Source organism: Oryx dammah, unplaced genomic scaffold (assembly GCF_014754425.2).
Source record: "Oryx dammah isolate SB20612 unplaced genomic scaffold, SCBI_Odam_1.1 HiC_scaffold_11058, whole genome shotgun sequence".
Classification (NCBI taxonomy): domain Eukaryota; kingdom Metazoa; phylum Chordata; class Mammalia; order Artiodactyla; family Bovidae; genus Oryx; species Oryx dammah.
This window is the reverse complement of record NW_024080452.1, coordinates 359,916-381,936: the sequence shown is the minus strand read 5'-3', so window position 1 is coordinate 381,936 and position 22,021 is coordinate 359,916. Positions and strand designations below refer to the sequence as shown.

Sequence of the window (22,021 nt, the reverse complement as noted above, 5' to 3'; positions counted from 1 at the left end):
AACTCTCACATCCACACATGACCACTGGAAAAACCATAGCCTTGACTAGATGGACCTTTGTTGGCAAAGTAATGTCTCTGCTTTTGAATATTGTCTAGGTTGGTCATAATTTTTCTTCTAATGAGCAGGCATCTTTTAATTTCATGGCTGCAGTCACCATCTGCATTGATTTTGAAGACCAAGAAAATAAAGTCTCACTGTTTCCATTATTTCCCCATCTATTTGCCTCGAAATGATGGGACCAGATGCTATGATCTTAGTTTTCTGAAAGTTGAGTTTTAAGCCAAATTTTTCACTTTCATAGAGAGACTCTTCAGTTCTTCTTCCCTTTCTGCCATAAGGGTGGTGTCATCTGCATATCTGAGGTTATTGATATTTCTCCTGGCAGTCTTGATTCCAGCTTGTGCTTCATCCAGCCTGACATTTTTTTTTTTTTAATGTACTCTGCATATAAGTTTAATAAGCAGGGTGACAATATACAGCCTTGATGTACTCCTTTCCCGATTTGGACCAGTCTGTTGTTCCATGTCCAGTTCTAACTGTTGCTTCCTGACCTGCATACAGATTTCTCAAGAGGCAGGTCAGGTGGTTGGGTATTCCCATCTCTTGAAGAATTTTTCATAGTTTGTTGTGATCCACACAGTCAAAGGCTTTAGCATAGTCAATAAAGCAGAAGTAGATGTTTTTCTGGAACTCTCTCTCTTTTTTGATGATCTAACAGATGTTGGCAATTTGATCTCTGGTTCCTCTGTCTTTTCTAAATCCAGCTTGAACATTGGGAATTTCATGGGTCATGTACTGTTGAAGCTTGGCTTGGAGAATTTTGAGCATCACTTTGCTAGTGTGTAAGATGAGTGCAACTGTGTGGTAGTTTGAGCTTTCTTTGGCATTGTCTTTCTTTGGGATTGGAATGAAAACTGATCATTTCCAGTCCTGTGGCCACTGCTGAGTTTTCCAAATTTGCTGCCATATTGAGTGCAGCATTTTCACAGCATCATCTTTTAGTATTTGAAATAGCTCAAATGGAATTCCATCACCTCCACTAGCTTTGTTCGTAGTGATGCTTCCTAAGACCCACCTGACTTTGCATTCCAGAATGTCTGGCTCTAGGTGAGTGATCACACCATTGTGATTATCTCGGTCGTGAAGATCTTTTTTGTATAGTTTTTCTGTGTAGTCTTGCCACCTCTTCTTAATATCTTCTGCTTCTGTTAGATCCATACCATTTCTGTCCTTTATCGAGCCCATCTTTGCATGAAATGTTTCCTTGGTATCTCTAATGTTCTTGAAGAGATCTCTAGTCTTTCCTGTTCTATTGTTTTCCTCTATTTCTTTGCATTGATCACTGAAGAAGGTTTTCTTATCTTTCCTTGCTATTCTTTGACACTCTGCATTCAAATGGGTCTATCTTTCCTATTCTCCGTTGCCTTCTACTTCTCTTCTTTTCACAGCTATTTGTAAGGCCTCCTCAGACAACTATTTTGCCTTTTTGCATTTCTTTTTCTTGGGGATGGTCTTGATCACCGTAGGTTTAGTATACTAACCAACTTTCTTTCAAATTAATTTTTTGGGGAGTATATTTGATTTACAATGTTGTGTTAGTTTCTGCTGTACAGAAAAGTGAATCATAATATCCACTCTTTTTTTTTTAGAGTCTTTTCCCATACAGGTCATTAGCTCCCTGTGCTATACAGTAGGCTATATACAAGTTATCTATTATATGTGTGTGTGTGTGTATGTGTATATGTCAGTCCCAATCTCTCAATTTATCCCTCTCTGCCACTTGCTCCCTTGGTAACCATAGCTTGTTTTCTACATCTCTGACACTATTTCTGTAGTATCTTAAACAACTTCTAACTGTGCCTTTCAAATTCTATCAGTAGTGCTGTCATTGATCTATTTTGCATTCTATAAAACCGGCTCTAGATTTCCTGTCTTCAGAAAGCCTTCCATAGGACAGCTTTACAAGACTGCTTTACAGCATTGCATTTTAGAACTTAACAGGCTAGTTCTAAATCATAGTAATCTGCATTTGTTAATATGCTGCTCTTCTGAGCAGTATCCTTCAAATAGTTTATGTGTTCCCTTTCTAAAACTAGAGACACTCTTTCTTTAGAAAAGGAGCTGTCTACTTGTTTTTTTTTTTTTTTTTTTTTTTTTTTAATTTATATTTATGGTTGTGCTGGGTCTTTGTTTTTGTGCACTGGCTTTCTCTGGTTGTGGAGAACGTGGGCTGCTCTCCAGTTGCAGTGCACAAGCTTCTCATTGTGGTGGCTTCTCCTGTTGTAGACCACAGGCTCTAGGTACATGAGCTTCAGTAGTTGGGATGCACGAGTCTAGTTGCTCTGCAGCATGTGGAATCTTCCTGGATCAGGGATCACACCATGTCCCCTGCACTGGCAGATGGATTCTTATCCACTGTACCACCAGGGAGGTCCCAGTTTTACTATTATAAATGCATTCAGTGTTACAGAAGGATAATAAATTCTGATAAATTTATGGCCAGATGAAACTTAGTTTAATTCTAACTCAATTATAAAACAATGACTTTGTTCTTTGACTAAGAGTTCTTAATAACTGTTTCCTATGTACAAATATACCAAGACCCACTTTTATTAACATGCTCCTACTTTCATCAGCCCACATGATTATAATTTATAATTTGAGCTATATGACCAACATGGGTAAAAGATCTATTTTTTTTCAATTTATGGCAGCGTGGAGTACTTTTTAACTGTCAGTATAAAATTATCACAAAGATGAATGTTTCATATTCTAAGGTAAATGTCCTTAGAAGGCAATTTTAAATGTAAGTCAAAAGATTATGAAACTAGGTTTCGTTTCAGTTCAGTTCAGTTCAGTCACACAGTTGTGTCTGACTCTTTGCGACCCCATGAATTGCAACACGCCAGGCCTCCCTGTCCATCACCAACTCCCGGAGTTCACTCAGATTCACATCCATCGAGTCAGTGATGCCATCCAGCCATTTCATCCTCTGTCATCCCCTTCTCCTCCTGCCCCCAATCCCTCCCAGCATCAGTCTTTTCCAATGAGTCAACTCTTCGCATGCGGTGGCCAAAGTACTGGAGTTCCAGCTTTAGCATCATTCCCTCCAAAGAAATCCCAGGGCTGATCTCCTTCAGAATGGACTGGTTGGATCTCCTTGCAGTCCAAGGGACTCTCAAGAGTCTTCTCCAACACCACAGTTCAAAAGCATTAATTCTTTGGTGCTCAGCCTTCTTCACAGTCCAACTCTCACATCCATACATGACTACTGGAAAAACCATAGCCTTGACTAGATGGACCTTAGTCGGCAAAGTAATGTCTCTGCTTTTGAATATGCTGTCTAGGTTGGTCATAACTTTCCTTCCAAGGAGTAAGTGTCTTTTAATTTCATGGCTGCAGTCACCATCTGCAGTGATTTTGGAGCCCCCCAAAATAGTCTGACACTGTTTCCACTGTTTCCCCATCTATTTCCCATGAAGTGATGGAACCAGATGCCAGGATCTTAGTTTTCTGAATGCTGAGCTTTAAGCCAACTTTTTCACTCTCCTCTTTCACTTTCATCAAGAGGGTTTTCAGTTCCTCTTCACTTTCTGCCTTAAGGGTGGTGTCATCTGCATATCTGAGGTTATTCATATTTCTCCCAGCAATCTTGATTCCAGCTTGTGTTTCTTCCAGCCCAGTGTTTCTCATGATGTACTCTGCATATAAGTTAAATAAGCAGGCTGACAATATACAGCCTTGACGTACTCCTTTTCCTGTTTGGAACCATTCTGTTGTTCCATGTCCAGTTCTAATTGTTGCTTCCTGACCTGCATACAGATTTCTCAAGAGGCAGGTCAGGTGATCTGGTACTCTGCTGCTAAAGCAGTCTACCAGAAAACATCTGGTATCCTCCCAAAGTGGAGGATGATTTTTATTCTGCACATTTAAAAATGCCAAAATATTAAAACTGGGCTCACAACAAACACATTCATATTTCTGGTCACAGGAAAATCTGCCTAAACACAAAGCCACATTCCACATTTCTTTAGTTCCTCCATAATAACCTCAAGAGTGCACAATGGGAGAATGTGACTGATTTGCTCTTACCTGTCATACAGAAGCAGGAGGTAATACTCCCTTGAAGAAGAGGCTCTAGCCACTGCTGCTTCTGTTTCTCACTTCCATATAGGTAGAGCACCTCCATGTTCCCTGTGTCTACATATAATAAAGAAAAGCATTTATTTTGCATTTAAAAATGTGCTAATATGAAATCCAAACTTTATATCGATAAGAGACATGAATCTTTTTAATATTTACTAACAAAAATGTTTTGAAACATAATAGATGAGATCAGGTATGTTCAGGGTGGCATGGCCATAGACTAAACATAATCAGTTCAGTTCAGTCGCTCAGTTGTGTCTGATTCTTTGCGACCCCATGAATCACAGCATGCCAGGCCTCCCTGTCCATCACCAACTCCCAGAGTCCACTCAGACTCAGGTCCATCTAGTCAAGGCTATGGTTTTTCCTGTGGTCATGTATGGATGTGAGAGTTGGACTGTGAAGAAGGCTGAGCGCCGAAGAATTGATGCTTTTGAACTGTGGTGTTGGAGAAGACTCTTGAGAGTCCCTTGGACTGCAAGGAGATCCAACCAGTCCATTCTAAAGGAGATCAGTCCTGGGTGTTCTTTGGAAGGAATGATGCTAAAGCTGGAACTCCAGTACTTTGGCCACCTCATGCGAAGAGTTGACTCATTGGAAAAGACTCTGATGCTGGGAGGGATTGGGGGCAGGAGGAGAAGGGGACAACCAAGGATGAGATGGCTGGATGGCATCACCAACTCGATGGACATGAGTTTGAGTGAACTCTGGGAGTTGGTGGTGGATAGGGAGGCCTGGCCTGCTGTAATTCATGGGGTCACAAAGAGTTGGACACATCTGAGCGACTGAACTGAACTGAACTGAACTGAAAGTCCTTGAAGGCATCCTTGATTCTTCCATTAATACCCCAAAACCAACCAGGAAATCCTCTTAGCTCTGCCTTCAAAATACAGTTAGAATCTTTCGCTTCTCACTCTTTTCACTGCTACTTCCCTGAATATATCCCTATCATCCATTGCTCAGGACCATCACAACAAGACTCCCTGCATATATCCTTCTTTTGTTAATTCTCAACATGGAAGCCAAAGGGATCCTTTAAAAACTAAGAAGCAACTTGTCACTCCTCTGCTCAAATGTCCATTTCATTAAAGTATAAGTTGTCATCTGCCTGTTAAGTCCCAACATATAAGACCCTTTCCCTCTGATATCTTCTACTTTTCTTTCCCTACCACAATAACCTCCTTGGTTATTCCTAAAATACACCAATCACATTCAAGCTTTAAGGCCTTTGTATTTTATGTTCTCTATGCTATGAAAACTCTCCCCCCAGATCTAAGCATGGCTGACTCTCTCACCCTCTTTAAGTCTTTACCGAATGTTAGGTTTTCAATAAGGCCTATTCTGTGCCTTTCATCTTAATAATAAATTGTAATACATATTCCCCATCTCTCAGCATTCCAGCACTTCCCTACCTTACTGGGTTTTTTTCTTCCAAAGAACTTTTCATCTTCAAACTTACTGTAAAATTACTTATTTATCTGGTGTTTTTTTTGTTTTTTATTAGAATGTCAGCTCCATGAGGGCAGAAAACTTTGTGTATTTTATTTCATGATCTATCCTGAGTTCCTAAAATGGTGCTTAGCATATAGTAGGCAACTGATAAAGAATGAGCAAGTAAATGGAGAGACAGTGAGGCTAACCAAAAGATTTAAAAACTCTATTGATTCTAACTAACCATAGATATATTTAATACCGAGTCAGAAAACGGGAAACTTTATAATGCCAATCCCTTTGATGGTAACTTTTATTCACTAATACTCAATGTAATGATGTTTAATAAAAGAATAATACAATGAGAACATTAGATCCATTTTTTAACATTTAAATGAAAATAACTAAAAAGTAAAATTACAAATTTATAAATCAATGACTTTGTGTAGAAAAATTTCTTTGTTAAAATTGGGAACGCATGTACACCCGTGGTAGATTCATGTCAATGTATGGCAAAACCAATACAGAATTGTAAAGTAAAATAAAAAATAAATTAAAAAAAAAATAGAGAAATTTTAAACACTGCTTAAAATATCTGAGAAAAGTTATGCTTTAAAATAATGTTGTAACCTGGTGCTTGGCAGTTAAAGATATCTGGAGCAAAAAAGCATTTTCCTGTTTCTTCAGCAATCAAGGCATAGTCCACCTGGGTGAGACCGCTTACAGCTGGCAAAAACAAGTTCCAGAGGCCTTCTGCTTTGGCCATTTCCTGTCAAGATGATGAATATGCCAGAGTGACCATAATTTATCACAACCTAAAATAGTTTACTTTTAAAAGATATTGGCATTTATGCCTTTCAAACTTATGAAATTATTTCATCATATCCTACATGTGCAGTCATTAATTCAACATTTTTTCAATGGTTAAATAAAAGACTTTTCCACAAAGCTTCCTTATATTTGGTTGAAAAACTAAATTTAGTTACTTGAGTGCTTCTTATTGAATCATAGCTATTATAAAATCTCTTCCATTTGAGTATAATTATGCCAAATACACTATTTTGTGCACTTCAATTTCTAACATTTGTTACTATTTGAAAACATGAAATTTGGATTAAGCCTATGTGGGACAAATACTCTGCCTCAACTTCAGTCTCAAGTGAGAGTGTTGATTGTATTTTTAATTTGAATAGCTATAAGAAGCTGTCTTCATTACATATCACACACAACACACTATGTAAACTAATTTGTATATTACAGATTCTATTTTTAAATTTCTTTTTAAAAAGTATACTTGAATAACTATCTCTGCATATATAACAAAAGTTATAATTGATATAATTATCCTCTACATATATAACAAGAGAAGTGACAACAAACTAAAGTTCTCAAAAAAAAATCTGCATATAAATTGTCCAGTTTTAAGGTTCTCTTATTTTTCTTACCTTGAGTTTATCAATTACTAAAGGTTTTTTCCACTTGTCCACTGAATTTTCATTTTGAACATAGAACTCAATTACCTCCTAAAAGTATAAAAGGATAAAATAGTTCATTAGTTAGAGTTAATAAAAGTAATGCCATAAGCTGCTAATATCCAAAGTAAATAAACATATTTAAGTGAAAAGCTCTTTCAGCTGCTATTGAATCAGTAAAATTTCTTTCTAAAATCAGACACAGAATTATAAAAAATTTTACAGGTGGGTTTTTTTTTTTTTTGCATATCAGGCATCTAGCTTCGGTAGAGGGAAGCAGTGATCTCTGATCCCTCCTCTTGCCCTATTTGTGACATTTGTTTTTGCTTCCTGACTCCTGCCTATGTGGCCCATTGGAAACTAAGGGCCAGGCTAAGACATATAATTATGTGTGTAATATATAATAATATAATGTATGTAATATATAGTTATAATAAATAATACAATATTTCATTCCTCACAAAATTATGCTGCCTTGGTATTAGAGAATTAACTTTCAAAATCCTACACCAAGATTCGAGTGTTCCATTTTCAGTAAGATGGCATACTGGATGGTCATAGAATCCTCTCCCAGGGTAATACAGCTAAAAACGCTGGGTAAAATATTTAAAATAATTTTAAAAATACATGTAATACTACATAGCTGTGCTGAAAGGAAAATAAGGAAACTCCTCAGAGGTTAGGAATAAAAATGTCTGACTTTAGGTGTGAGTGAGCACTGGAACCAAGTTTGTCTGGAGGGTGTAGGCTGATTTATATTAGCCTAGATCCTAGTTTCCAATGGGCCACATAGGCAGGCAAAACCAAATGTCAGAAACAGGGCAAGAGGAGGATCAGAGACCACCACGTCCCTGCATCAAAGCCAGGATGCCTGATCTGCAAAACCTAAGTGGAAAAAAGTAGAAAATAAAAACAAAAAGCTGAATAAGACCATTCACAGGATGGAACAGGAAAAAGAAACATTCCTAACCTGAAGCCTGTCTTCAATCAAGTTTGAGATCTGAATTCACAGCCCTATGTGGCCCTAAAGTTTCAAGTCAAAAATTAAGTTTACAGTGTTCCTGGTGGCAGTGCCTAAAAGTACTGCAGAAGCAAAAGCAAATTCACTCTGGAGGAAAAGTTCTTTTTTAAAAAAGTCTTGACTAATCCCTGCAGATAAAATTCCATTCCAAAGAACATGATTCCAGAATGAAAAAAACTAAACACTCAAGGTAACAAGCCACCATTAGCAAGAATTAGCAAATACAAAAGTTCAACAAAATAGAATCATACCCCCAAAGGCCACAGATAGAATAATGCTTAAATACAGAATAAAAAGTATTTGTGTCCAATAGATTCCAAGAATAAAAGAAGGAATTAAGAGGCTGACAAAGGACTATCAAACTTGGGCAGACAAACCTGAAAAAGACTGAATACAACCTGAGGCAAAGAAAAATCACAGTAATTAAATTTAAAAACACAATGGCACTGATTCTCAAACTTTGGTGGGCATCAGAATCACTTGATAAAACACAAGGGTGCAGGCTGTATCATTTCTCGATGAGTCTACTTGTGTATTCCTATTTTTGTAATCTTAACTAGCTCTCTAGGCAATTCTGACACAATCCAAATAATGAGATACACCCCTCTATGCAAGGTTGAATGATGGGCTAGTTACATTCAAATAATAATAAATTGAAAGAAGGATCTGAAGAAATTACTCCTTTCTTCAATGAAGCACAGGAATTCAATGGAAGGAAAATATGAGTGGTTAAGATATGATGGATACAGAGAGAATCATTGCTTCCCTTTTCAGATGTGGGGAAAAAACAAAGAAAAATAAGCATTTACTAGCAGATTCTCATTAAAGGATTTTGATCCAAGAAGGAACATCTGGGTTGTAAGAAGGAATAGTAAATAAATAAAGTGATAAATACAAGGGTAAGTTGAAATTTAACAACTAGCTACATAAAAACAATAACAGTAATCTCTCATCTGTGAACTAAAATACTGGACTATAAGGACGTTTTCCAATAGTTTGCTCTTAAAACAACTCTGTACTTATTTTCTACATATAGGCTAATAGAATTACTGAAATAAGGTTATGAACGTTGGTCAAAACTCTGTATTACAAAATTGTTTTCTAAAATTGTTTCACCAAATTACAGTCATATAAGTAAATATGCTAAAATATTTCTTTTATTGAAGCATGGCTAGTCTAAAACTTCAAGAAGACAAAGGATGGCTCTTTCACAGGCACCACAATGAACAGTACTTGTCATTTCTGTCAGGAAGTAAGTTTAGTTGGAAGACTTCCTGTTTATGGTTGTTAATTATTAACATTTCCATCCCTCATGTTGCCATGGAAATAGTAATGCAATTGTGTTTGATAAGAAATGTGTTATGTAATACATGTACAAATTCCCATCTGTGACTACCTCTGTTTGACTCTATAGTTGTGAGAAATTACACTATGCCATTTGTCAGTTCAGTTCAGTCACTCAGTCATGTCTGACTCTTTGTGACCCCATGGACTGCAGGACATCAGGCTTCCCTGTCCATCACCAACTCCTAGAGTTTGCTCAATCTCAGGTCCATAAAGTCCGTGATACCATCCAACCATCTCATTCTCTGTTGTCCCCTTCTTCTCCTGACTTCAGTCTTTCCCAGCATCAAATGAAAGTGAAAGTTGCTCGTCATGTCCACTCTTTGTGATACCATGGACTGAGGTCCATGGAATTCTCCAGGCCAGAATCCTGGAGTGGGTAGCCATTCACTTCTGCAGGGGATCTTCCCAATCCGGGGATCGAACACAGGTCTCTTGCATTGCAGGCAGATTCTTTACCAGTTGAGCCACCAGGGAAGCCCTCCATCAGGGTCTTTTCTGATGAGTCAGTTCTTCGCAACAGGTGGCCAAAGTACTGGAGCTTCAGCTTCAGCATCAGTCCTTCCAATGAATATTCAGAACTGATTTCCTTTAGGATGGACTGGTTGGATCTCCTTGCAGTCCAAGGGACTCTCACTTGTTTTCTCCAACACCACAGTTCAAAAGCATCAATTCTTCGGTGCTCAGTTTTCTTTATGCCATTTATATAATTATTTAAAATTTGTATTATTTAATAGTGAAAAGTGAAAGTGGAAGTTGCTCAGTCGTGTCTGACTCTTTGTGACCCCATGGCCTGTATAATCCATGGAATTCTCCAAGCCAGAATACTGGAGCCTTTCCCTTCTTCAGGAGATCCTCCCAACCCAGGGATCGAACTCAGGTCTCCCACATTGCGGGCAGATTCTTTACCAGCTGAGCAACAAGGGAAGCCCAAGAATACCGGAGTGGGTAGCCTATCCCTTCTCCAGGGGATGTTCCCGACCCAGAAATTGAACTGGGGTCTCCTTCACTGCAGACAGATTCTTTACCAACTGAGCTATGAGGGAAGTATGATTTGGAATTTTGCAAAATCTATATGTTGCAAAGAGTCAGATAAAATTTAGCAACTGAACAACACAACAATATGTGGTATGGTAGAAGTCAGAATTAAAATAAAATAATTTATCACAAAGAATCTTTCTTTAATTCTTAAAGTATGAAAAATAGTTTATTAATGGAAAAGGAAAACAGAAAATATGCTTGGTGCCTGATCAATTCTCTCCAGATATCACCTTTAATATTTAACTTTCTCATTCACTGACAGACACACTGCTTTGGAGTATGGTTAGTTCATAGTCTTAAATCTGAGCCTATAAGTAATTTTGCAATATAATACATTTTTCACTTTAAACTTAAGTCTGTTAGAAAAAAAGAAGCAAGAATTCTTCCCTAATATATTATTAGATTCAGTAAAAAATATGACTAATGTTACCATTCTATTAAAAGCGTGTTCTCAAGTATGTCATGTTGCTAGTTTCTGTTCTACATGCTATTTTAAGACTCCTTATTCATTTTAAATAAGAAGAATTGCCTTTATTTCATTTCCTTTTTCCTTCCAGTTTTATTGAGATATATGGGGTCGCAGAGAGTTGGACACGACTGAGCGACTGAACTGAACTGAACTGAATAGCACTGTATATATTTAAGGTATACAGCATAATAACTTGACTAACATACATCATGAAATGATTATCACAATGTTTAGTGAATATACACATCTCATATAGATATAAAATTAAAGAAATAGAAAAAATTCTTTCTTTCACACATAACTGTAAGTTGTATTTATCATGCTGTGTATTGCATTCCTAGTTATCTTATAACTGGAAGTTCATAACTTTTGATTACCACCAATTCCCTCTCCCTCCCCTCCAGGAAGAATCACCTTTTAACATTTTAATGGATAATGGGTTCTCATGTTCTTACTTTATGATATCCAAAGAAATTTAAAAGGTCATTAGAAGAGCATAAATTGAACCTTATTTTTTTCCTGTTATAAGTTGGGAAGACATATAAAGCATTAAGAAAAAATCATCAGGAGTCTTACTACTAAAGATATATAATATTAAGATGTTAGTGTATTAAATGGTATAATCTTATTTTCTAGATATGATTGTTCTAGTTTTTATAAATATAGTTATAAAAATAGTGGACAGAATTTTATAGGCTTTCTCTCCTTCTATTTCAAAAAAGCTAATTACTTTTCTCCAAGCATCATTTCAAATGAGTGTGTTCAGAAATAGGGATTAGTACTGTTCAGAATCATTCTACAGGATAAAACATTTACAGATGTTAGTACAAGTTTTTAAAGGAAGAAAAAGCTCTCATTAGATATACTTTAAATTTGAAAAATGTGCTAACAGAAAATGGTTATGGCTTTCCTTGCCACACAAAATGTTGACAAACCTTTCCTTGAAAACTACAGACTGCTTTTTCTAAATTTATCACAAAGCATTTTATTGAAAATTCTTTGTAAATATTTTAGTAGCTGCATGAGACGAGGTTCAGCAGATGTATCATGATCCAACTTGTAACACCTCTTCTCTGCTTCCCTGAATTGCTCATTTACATTTAGGAATGAAAGAACAAGGCTACTTGGTTTCCTCTGCCAGTTGACTCTCCTTTGAATAAATCACGTAGGCTGATAGGCAAGCTGGGGTCTACACCAAATCCCTCACTGGGGAAAAAAAAGTGGAGAACTCTTCTCTGGAGCACTAACTATCATTTGAAGCCCTGGTTTTTTGGAAACAGATCATCTGCTTTTCTAGAGTACTCTGGCAGCCTTTTTATGCAGCAATCACTGTTGCTACCCAGGAGTATTAGAAACCAGCCCAAGCAGCCCACATATTACAGGTTTATTCTTCAATCAAATATCTTGATTTCTCTTCCTCTTCTCATTCTTGCTCTTCATAACAGGCAATCACAGGGGGTCCATTGTAAAAAGAAAAAATTGGTTACCACCTGTATTAAAGACCTCTCTCACTGTGAAATTCTCTTGAAATGTGGCTTTCTGTTAAGGTTTAGTCTTTGGTATGATCCATCCTGCTTTCCAAATCCAATTTCCATTCTCTTTTTAAAACCTTTAGTCCTCTGATGTGTACTTCTCCTATTTTTGTGCTTTTAAAAATACAGTTTAAAAAATTTATTGTTAATTCAAGGGGATTTTATTCGTCCAAGATTTCAGTCTGCCATCTTCAACTCAAAGTGTTGTATATTCTTTTTAATACTTCAAAGTTCAGAATTTTATTTTTAAAATTTTAATTTTACAGGGAGTAGAGTTGATTTACAATGTTGTGTTAGTTTCAGGTTTACAGCAAAATGATTCAGTTATACATATACATATTCTTTTTCAGTCCCATATTGGTTATTAAAGAGCATTGAGTAGAGTCCCCTATGTTATACAGTAGGTCCTTGTTGATTATCTGTTTTATAGATAGTAATATATATATATGCTAATCCCAAACTCCTAGTTTATCCCTCTCCTTCACCTTTCCCCTTTGGTAAACATGTTTGTTTTCTAAGTCTGCGAATCTGTTTCTGTTTTATAAATAAGTTAGTAAGTTCATTTGCATCATATTTTCAGATTCAACATATTAGTGATATCATATGACATTTGTCTTTCTCTGTCTGACTTATTTCACTTAGCATGATAATCTCTGGGTCCATTCAGGTTGTTGCAAATGGCATTATTTCATTCTTTTTTATGACTTAGTAATATTCCATTGTATATATGTACCACATCTTCCTTATCCATTCATCTGTTGATGGACATTTAGGTTGCTTCCATGTCTTAGCTATTGTAAATAGTGCTGCTATGAACATTGGGGTGTATCTTTTTGAATTAGAGTTTCTCTGAATATATGCCCAGGAGTGAGACTGCTACATCATAGGGTGGCTCTACTGTTAGTTCTTTAAGGAATCTCCATACTGTTCTTCACAGTGGCTGCACCAATTTACATTGTCACCAATAGTGTAGGAAGTTTCTGCTTTCTCCATACCCTCTCCACAATTTATTGTTTGTAGATTTTGATTGCCATTCTACTAGTGTGAGGTGATACTTCACTGCAGTTTTGATTTGCATTTCTCTAATAAAAGTAGTGATATTGAACATATTTTTATATGCTTTCCAGCCATGTTTTCTTTGGAGAAATGTCTACTTAGATCTGCTTATTTTTTGATTGTATTGTTTGTTTCTTTGATATTGAGCTGCATGAGCTGTTTGTATATTTTGGAGGTTAATCCCTTGTTGGTTCCATAATTTGCAAATATTTTCTTCCATTTTGTGAGCTGTCTTTTCGTTTCATGGTTTTCTCCTTTGCTGTGTGAAAGCTTTTAAGTTTAATTAGGTTCCAATTGTTTTTGTTTTAATTTTCATTCTCCAGAAGGTGGATCCAAAAGGATATTGGTGCAACTCATGTCAGATAGTGTTCTGCCTATGTTTTCCTCTACAAGATTTATAGTATTCTCTTACATTCTGGTCATCAGAAGTTCAGAATTTTAAAAATCAAAATTGTATATATACTAACTAGAGCAGAAAGTCTGCAAAGTGATACCTTAACCACTGACAACATTTAAGAAGGGACGATTTTGGAAAGCACTTCTTCATATTAAGCTATACTCCACACTGTGAGCCAAATTCATCTTACTCTGGATCTTCACTAAAAATACTATAATTATTCATATAATTCAAGCAACAATAGTAACTGCTCTATAAACACATATCAACACTGACAATTTTTGTTGAAAGAATTTTAGTCATTTTCAGTTTCCTATTTAATTGTTCTCACCTAGCTCTAGAGCTGTCAGAATCACAGAAGATTTAAATGGGAATTTATTATGTATATAGTCATACCTATTCATACTGTAGATAAAGAAATTGGGCCTCTGAGAGAGAAAGTTATTTGTCCAAGACCACCTAATTTGAGGCAGGAATGCCTTATATAGTCATAATAGTTTTTATCTTTTCTTCACAGCATTTATCATCTCTTAATGCCTTTCTTTCATGCTAAAGTATACACTCTATAGGAGTACAAAGTCCTGTCTTCTTGTTCTTCCTTTTACTTTCAATGGCTTGCTAGGTGCCTAATCCATTACTTGGTACCCAATTACTTGTTAACTGAATGAATGAGTGTGTCACATTGCTTGTCTACTCTCAGTGCATTTACTGAAACTTAACACTTTTGAACTGTGGTGTTGGAAAAGACTCTTGAGAGTCCCTTGGACTGCAAGGAGATCCAACCAGTCCATTCTGAACGAGATCAGCCCTGGGATTTCTTTAGAAGGAATGATGCTAAAGCTGAAACTCCAGTACTCTGGTCACCTCATGCGAAGAGTTGACTCATTAGAAAAGACTTTGATGCTGGGAGGGATTGCGGGCAGGAGGAGAAGGGGACGACAGAGGATGAGATGGCTGGATGGCATCACTGACTTGACGGACGTGAATCTGAGTGAACTCCGGGAGTTGGTGATGGACAGGGAGGCCTGGTGTGCTGCGATTCATGGGGTTGCAAAGAGTCGGATACGACTGAGCGACTGAACTGAACTGAACACCTTAGAACAGAAGCTTGTGAGGGGAACAGTGGTAGTAGCCATATACAGTTTCAAATGATATACAAAATTTTCTGGGTATGCCCTTTTTGTTTAACATAAACTCCTTTTAATTTTCAAAGGGGCTCATAAAGAAAAAAAGGCTGTCACTGCCTTAGGAAAAGACCCTCAAAGTAATGTTTTACTCTCTTCAAAGATCTTAACTTTACAAACAGCTAATTCCCTTTGACTTAGTTTTAATTCCACAGATTTATGTGGCATTCCCTTGGCATATTATAGAAGCTTGGAATTTTTCAGGATTAGGCTTTGTAAAGCTCAATGCTAAGGTGCGAAGGGGCATCTAGGTAAGGATTGACTGCAAAGAAATGATACCAGGGTACTCCTAGAAGAAGAGATAACAGAAGTAATTCATCAATAGTCTTGAAGCACAAATACATTCTGTTTATTTATAGAATACTTACCTTTTCCACTGGGAGGATATGTTGTTTCAAGAACTGCTTCACCCTAGTAAGAACTTCCTGACCGGTCCTAGTCTGTACAAACAATTGACGGGTAGTATCAGTCTGTGGAAGTGCAGTGCTGAAAGATCTTTATTTTTAAAAAAATTACAAAGAAAGAAAAAAGTTACAAAGATGTCCAAAATCATTATTACAGATTTCTGAATAGAATGTGACGTTTTCCCCCAATTCCCCGTAAATATCTCTCAGAAAGAGCTTCCGTATTTTGGAGCTTTTTTTTTTTTAAACCTTTCATGGTTATGGGAGGAATGCAGAATCATTTTATTTTGAACATTAAACTTTAGTGCTTAAAGCACTTTTTGGAGAAAACATAGCCTGGCATGACCTCAATCAATCGGAGTTTAAAATCTTTATTGAATTCACCCATCAAAATATCTAAACAAGAAGGCAAAGAAATTGGACACAAATAGAATTAGACACTCTTAGTATTTGCCTCACAAATACAACTGCAGGATGTCATTATAAGTAAGACTAAAGATCATTATGAAGAGCAGCACTGTCATTTATTATGTTATAGAGATCACAAATATTCATGTATAAGATGAAGTGTAAAATACAATGGTCCTAAGGTGATGTCAGGTCTCCCTGGTGGCTCAGACGGTAAAGAACCTGCATGTAATGCAGGAGCTCTGGGTTCAGTCCTTGGGTCAGGAAGTTCTCCTGGAGAAGGAAATGGCAACCCACTCCAGCATTCTTGCATGGAGAATTCCACCGACAGAGGAGCCTGGAGGGCTACAGTCTGTGGTGTCGTAAAGAGTCAGACACACAGAGCAACTAACATTTTCACTTTCAAGGTGATGTCATGGAAACTTGTGGCTTGGGCAAAATTTCCAGGGGCAACATGATTCATGTGTTCAGTAAGTGCTATATATCACACTGTTTTTATTTTTTTCCTCTAACTTTTATTTTACATTGGAGAGTAGTTGGTTTACAATGTGTTAGTTTCAGGTATACCAAAGTGATTCAATTATACATACACATATAGTTATTCTTTATCAGATTTTTTTCCCCATAAAGCTTATGGGAATATTGAGTAGAGTTTCTTCCACTATACAGTAGGTTCTTGTTGATCATCTATTTTATGTATTGTAGTGTGTATATGTTAATCTCAATCCCCTAATTTACCCTCCCCTTGCATCACACTTGTTAGATGGAGGTATGGTTTGAAAAAGTGTATTAGATGCCTCAGAAGTGCCCCACTAATGGACATATGAATTAAAAGATGCTTAAATGTCTGAATACAGTTTCATGCAATTTGATGGTGGAAGAGAGCAACATTTTTAAACTTAATAAATCATCTTACATAATACATAATTTTAAATAGGTATATGTAAGTAACAAACATTAGAAGGGAACATTTCAGAATTTTATCAATATCCTTAAAAGTTTATAATTCAACTTGGCAAAAGAGAAACCTCTTAATATTAAATTGATTTTCTTTATATGTGAAGTCAACTTATTTTCAAGCATAAAAGAGATTTACTAAAAAAAAAAGAAAAGAATAACCATGGTTGACAGCAGTAATCCTTGTGTTGTAAGCAATAAAAACAATCCCTATCCTTCTAAAGCTTATGACCCTCACATACCTAATAAAGGCTCTATTTGAATTAAACACAGAATCTATATTTTGCTTGCCTTTTTGAGAGCCGCAATCCAGTTTCTGCCAGAGGTTGCACAACATTGGCATAATGGAAGCTATTTTCAGATGCATTATTTCCCAGAAGATATCTATTATAAATTCCCTATAAGTAAATTAACATAAAGTGATTAAAATTCAATGAAAACTATTCTTCAGCTATCTAGTCTTCCCAGTTTTCCAGCTATGTGAATCACTAAACTTACAAAGTACTAAGATATAAATCAGACTATCAATTCTATTAATTTACATGCAGGAAAAATCATGCCACTCCAAATGAAAGTATTACATGCTTATCATCTGGCTAACATACTCTAATCATAACAGAATTATAGCTGGAAATCAAACCAAACTTCAAAATTATTTCAGCAGTTACCAAAGATACCAAATTGGCAAGTTATATCATCTCTAAAGATCACTGTTCTACCTTCATAGTGGAGGAAAACAAAAAACTAAAGAAATCAAAATAAAATTAAAAATTATAAAACAAAAAGAAGACAATGAAATGACTTCTTACTAAGAATATTTTATCCCATTTTTTGGACCTTTAATTAAGGTGAAACTATTCTCCTTTGAATAGTGTTAGTGGAATGCTCAACTTTTTTTTTTTCTTACCTCTCCCTATTCTGTGCTTCCATCATAAGATATTCTCTGGTTCCCTGCCCCAAATAATATCAACTGAATTTCATTAGTTTATTTCTGTATATAATTCTTAGTACAATATTAACACTGTAATCCAATTTCACATTTCTAGTTAATATGGGATGTTTATGATCATCTCTAAAGTTACTACTATATAGTTTATGACACATAGTAGTTTATGACATATTAATTCAATCATAAACCATGTCAAATTTTCATTTGAAATGAAAATCCATTTTAATTTGAAAGCCTATTTGGTATCTTTTTTGTGGAAACTGACAAATACAGAAACATACTATAAACCTTATTGTGAGAAATCTATCCAAGTAATAAGATTAATTAATATGATTAATATGATTCTAAACTACAGGATGAGATGTAAGACAACAATTTCTTAGAAGATATTTCAAGTATTGGAGGACAGCATGGACTCTGAGGACAGGGAAAAATAACCATAATTTTCCTTAATCTTTTTTTTCCATTCCCTTTGTTTCTAAAATCTCTTATTTACTTGTTCTTCCTATAAATCCTAACCCCTTGCCAGTGATGAAGCATCTTAATTTCTTAAATAAACAAAGATTCAAACTTAGGTTAATGAAAAATTAGTTTAACGAGGTAGTACAATGAAGAATGCATTTGTTTAAACTGTAAATTAAAAAAAAAACTGTACTTATATTCAACTTTCTCTCAAAATTTGTCATATTATTAGGAAAATAGACAATTTTGCTTATCTTCACTCAAAAACATAATTAAGAGGCTTCTGTATGCTAGGTACTGGGCTAGGCTTTGGGAAATATAATGATAATTCTTTCCTCACCATCAGCCCTGATTAATAAATGGCTTTACAATCTGAATCAGATATCACATTAGGAGTTTAGCTCTTTCTTATATTGATATTCAGGAAATAACCAATTTTCACATGCTTTTTTTCTTTTTGTCATTATGTCTTTCTTTCTCCCTTTCTCCATCTTTTTGGTCTATTATACCACGTTTGCTACTCAACTTTTTCCCTTGCCAAATTCCTATTCTGTAAACTCTGGATTTATATTTTATCCATGTTTGGTATTTGTCATTGTGGAAAATAAATTGATCTAAAGATATTATATAAGGGAATTCTCTGGTCCAGTGGTTAGGATTCTGTGCTTCTACTGTCAGGGGCCTGGGTTCAATTTCTGGTTAGGGAATTGATTCCACAAGCCAAGGCCAAAAGAAAAAAAAAGAATGTAACACCCCCCAAAACCAAAAATGTTTTCAAGAGTACATCAGTAAGTAACAGTGAAACACATGTTAAAAAATTAATTACCTGTGCTATTCCAGCCATTTTAAAATATGAAAGGGCAAGAAAGAAATTCCAGTTAGGAAGATTAGAATTAATTCCCCTGCAGTGGCAATATATTGAAATCAGTTCTTCCATTGATGGTATCCCTATAAAAACAGTACATACTATAAACTTTAATAAAAATGTCAGGGTGAATAATTTTAAATGTCATATTACATATAAAATTGAATATAAAACTATTTTCTACAAAGCAAAACATGCTCCAAGTATTTATTTCCAAAAGAATACTATATAGAAATGATTACATTTTGTCACAAATTACTAAAAATGGAATGGCACACTTTAAAAAAATTGATAAAGATGATTTAAAAACATTTCAAGAAACAAATAAAAGCTGGTTATCTAAGATTATAAAATTATCTTTTGTTAATTATGGAGCGAAATAAAGACAATTTTACCTTAATAGAAATTTAGGCAACATTATGTTTTCATACCTATGTTTTCTTGCAAATGATGGCTTTGATTTCCCAATGAAACAGTCTTTGGCCAAAAGTAGAACATGGAGAGATGAGCCAAGTCTAACAAAGGATGACCAATGGTTGAAAGCTCCCAATCAAGCACAGCTATAACTCGAGACTGTAATTAAAAATAAAAAGATTTTAATATATTAAATCCAAAAGAACTAAAATGAAAAAAATGAAATAGAATATATTGAAAATCATATTTTCCATCAAAAGCAAATGTGAAGCTGTAGTTTGCAGTCTTTACCCACAGTGGCACAATTCACTTATCAAATAACTAATTTTAATAGCCTTGAATGAGTAAAGCCAAGTCCCCTGCTTCCATGATTGGCTCTCAGTTCTTCATTTTACTTTACAAAGCCCTAACGTGTCTACTAAAGAGTGGAGGCAAGAGCAGTTGAAAATATTTGACTGGAAGTTAACTATGATAAAAGAAGAAATTCTAACAATTACTTATAATTTAAGAATCTATGTTCTAATAATGAATCTAGCAACATGACAAATATTTCACTCCTATGGAAACAGTAATTTTTTAAAGTAAGTTATTTCATGCTGCAGATACAAAAAGGTAATTGTTATAAAAGATGCTGCTTGTTTTATGAATATAAAATCAATCATCATATAGCAACATGATAAAAGAGTTGTGTAATTTGGAATCAATAACAGCTTTCCTCATGCTACTTTGTAACAATATATATCAAAGGAATATAAATTTTTATGTTAGGAACATAGGGCATTCAACTGAAAATACAAGCAATCTGCAGAATAATATGTGTACTATGATCCTATTTAAATAAAAAGGTTGCAAATGAATACTCAAAGTTGAAAGAATACACACCAAACTGATAACAATGACTATGGTTGCTTCAAGTTAGGTAGGAGGGATGGGATATGAGAGGAGGCACTCCATTGGAGGGTCTGTACAGGAAGAGTAACTAAATAGGATTTGTATTTTAAGGTCACTAGCTGCTATGTTTTGAATAGATTGTAGGGGAGCAAAGAGGAGACTGCAGCAACAATTTAGCCAAGATTATCTAAGCCAGATAAAACAGCAGAGTTCATTTAGGCAATGCATATTATTGCGTTTCATGCCTTTATGTATCTTTGTATGTGTTTGTACTCCCTTACTTCAGTCACATATTTGTACACATTATTGTAGCTTTAAGGAAAAATGTGGTCTGTGGAAGCACACAGACCTGAATTCAAATCCTAGCTCTACAATTTAGTGAAAGAAAGTGAAACTTGTTCAGTCATGTCTGACTCTTTGTGACCCCATGGACTACACATTCCAAGGAATTCTCCAGGCCAGAATACTGGAGTGAGTAGCTGTTCCCTTCTCCAGGAGATCTTCCTAACGCAAGGATTGAACCCAGGTCTCCTGCATTGATGGTGGATTCTTTACCAGCTGAGCCATGAGGGAAGCCCTCCATCATTTTCTGGCTGTGTAATTCTGGACAGTTAACTCTGCAGTTCTGGACTAGTTAACACTTCAGATTTTCAATTTAAGTAACCATAACATATCTGGTGTAGAGTTAGTGTGAATATGAAATAAAGGTAGGTAATATGTCCATTTTGTTTATCAGAGTCTATTTAAGTACCTAGCACACAGTAGGTGGCTAAAATGTATTTATTCAATGAATAAGTACAGAGCCTATCATATGACAGGCAATAAAAAATTTTCTATTATGACTATGGAAAAATTGATCATTACTTCCTCCATGATTTGACTTCATAAGACTTTTTATGGTTGTGATTATACTGAATTATCAGTTAAATTTGCTTTAAAAAAAGGATTGGATGCATTTTTGTCCATACCATTCTGTTTGTTTCTGTGCTCCTAACATTCAAAGAAAATTAGCACTTCCTTAGCCCAACTGGCCTATGGGCTTCACTGGTGGCTCAGTTGGTAAAGATATGCTTGCAATACAGGAGACCCAGGTTTGATCCTTGGGTTGGGAAGATCTCCTGGAGAAGGAAATGACAAACTACTCCAGTATTCTTGCCTTGGAGAATGCCATGGACAGAGAAGCCTATAGTCCACGGGGTCACAAGAGTCAGACATGACTGAGCGACTAAACTTAATCCAGCTCAACAGAAGCTTCATTTTGTTGATAATCAGCCACAATGTTTATAGTACATGTAGATTAAAAACAAACTAGCCACAACTGGGTTGATTCCAAGCATACATCAACAGATGACTGGTTTAAAAAGACATGATATATACATAAGGGAATATTACTCAACCATAAAACAGAATGCAATATTGCCATCTGTAGCAACAGGGAGAGACTTAAGGAATATTTGCTGTGTAAAATAAGTCAGAGAAAGACAAATACTGTATGAAATAATCTACATGTGGAATCTAAAAAGTAACACAAATGAATGCACATATAAAACATAAACAGACACAGATACAGAAGAC

At 35.6% G+C, this 22,021-nt stretch overlaps 1 protein-coding gene across 1 annotated transcript in view; it reads right to left on the bottom strand.

Moving 5' to 3' along the window:
• The window catches only part of LOC120860374 (acyl-CoA dehydrogenase family member 11), a 119,678-nt gene that overhangs the window by 41,130 nt on the left and 56,527 nt on the right, over nucleotides 1–22,021 (bottom strand). The window contains exons 6-12 of the mRNA XM_040236175.1: nucleotides 19,573–19,714; nucleotides 19,103–19,224; nucleotides 17,157–17,263; nucleotides 15,465–15,591; nucleotides 7,026–7,103; nucleotides 6,211–6,349; nucleotides 4,096–4,203 (exon numbers count right to left, since the gene is read on the bottom strand). Coding sequence (XP_040092109.1) covers nucleotides 4,096–4,203; nucleotides 6,211–6,349; nucleotides 7,026–7,103; nucleotides 15,465–15,591; nucleotides 17,157–17,263; nucleotides 19,103–19,224; nucleotides 19,573–19,714 — 823 coding nt within the window. The remainder of the gene's footprint in view (nucleotides 1–4,095; nucleotides 4,204–6,210; nucleotides 6,350–7,025; nucleotides 7,104–15,464; nucleotides 15,592–17,156; nucleotides 17,264–19,102; nucleotides 19,225–19,572; nucleotides 19,715–22,021) is intronic.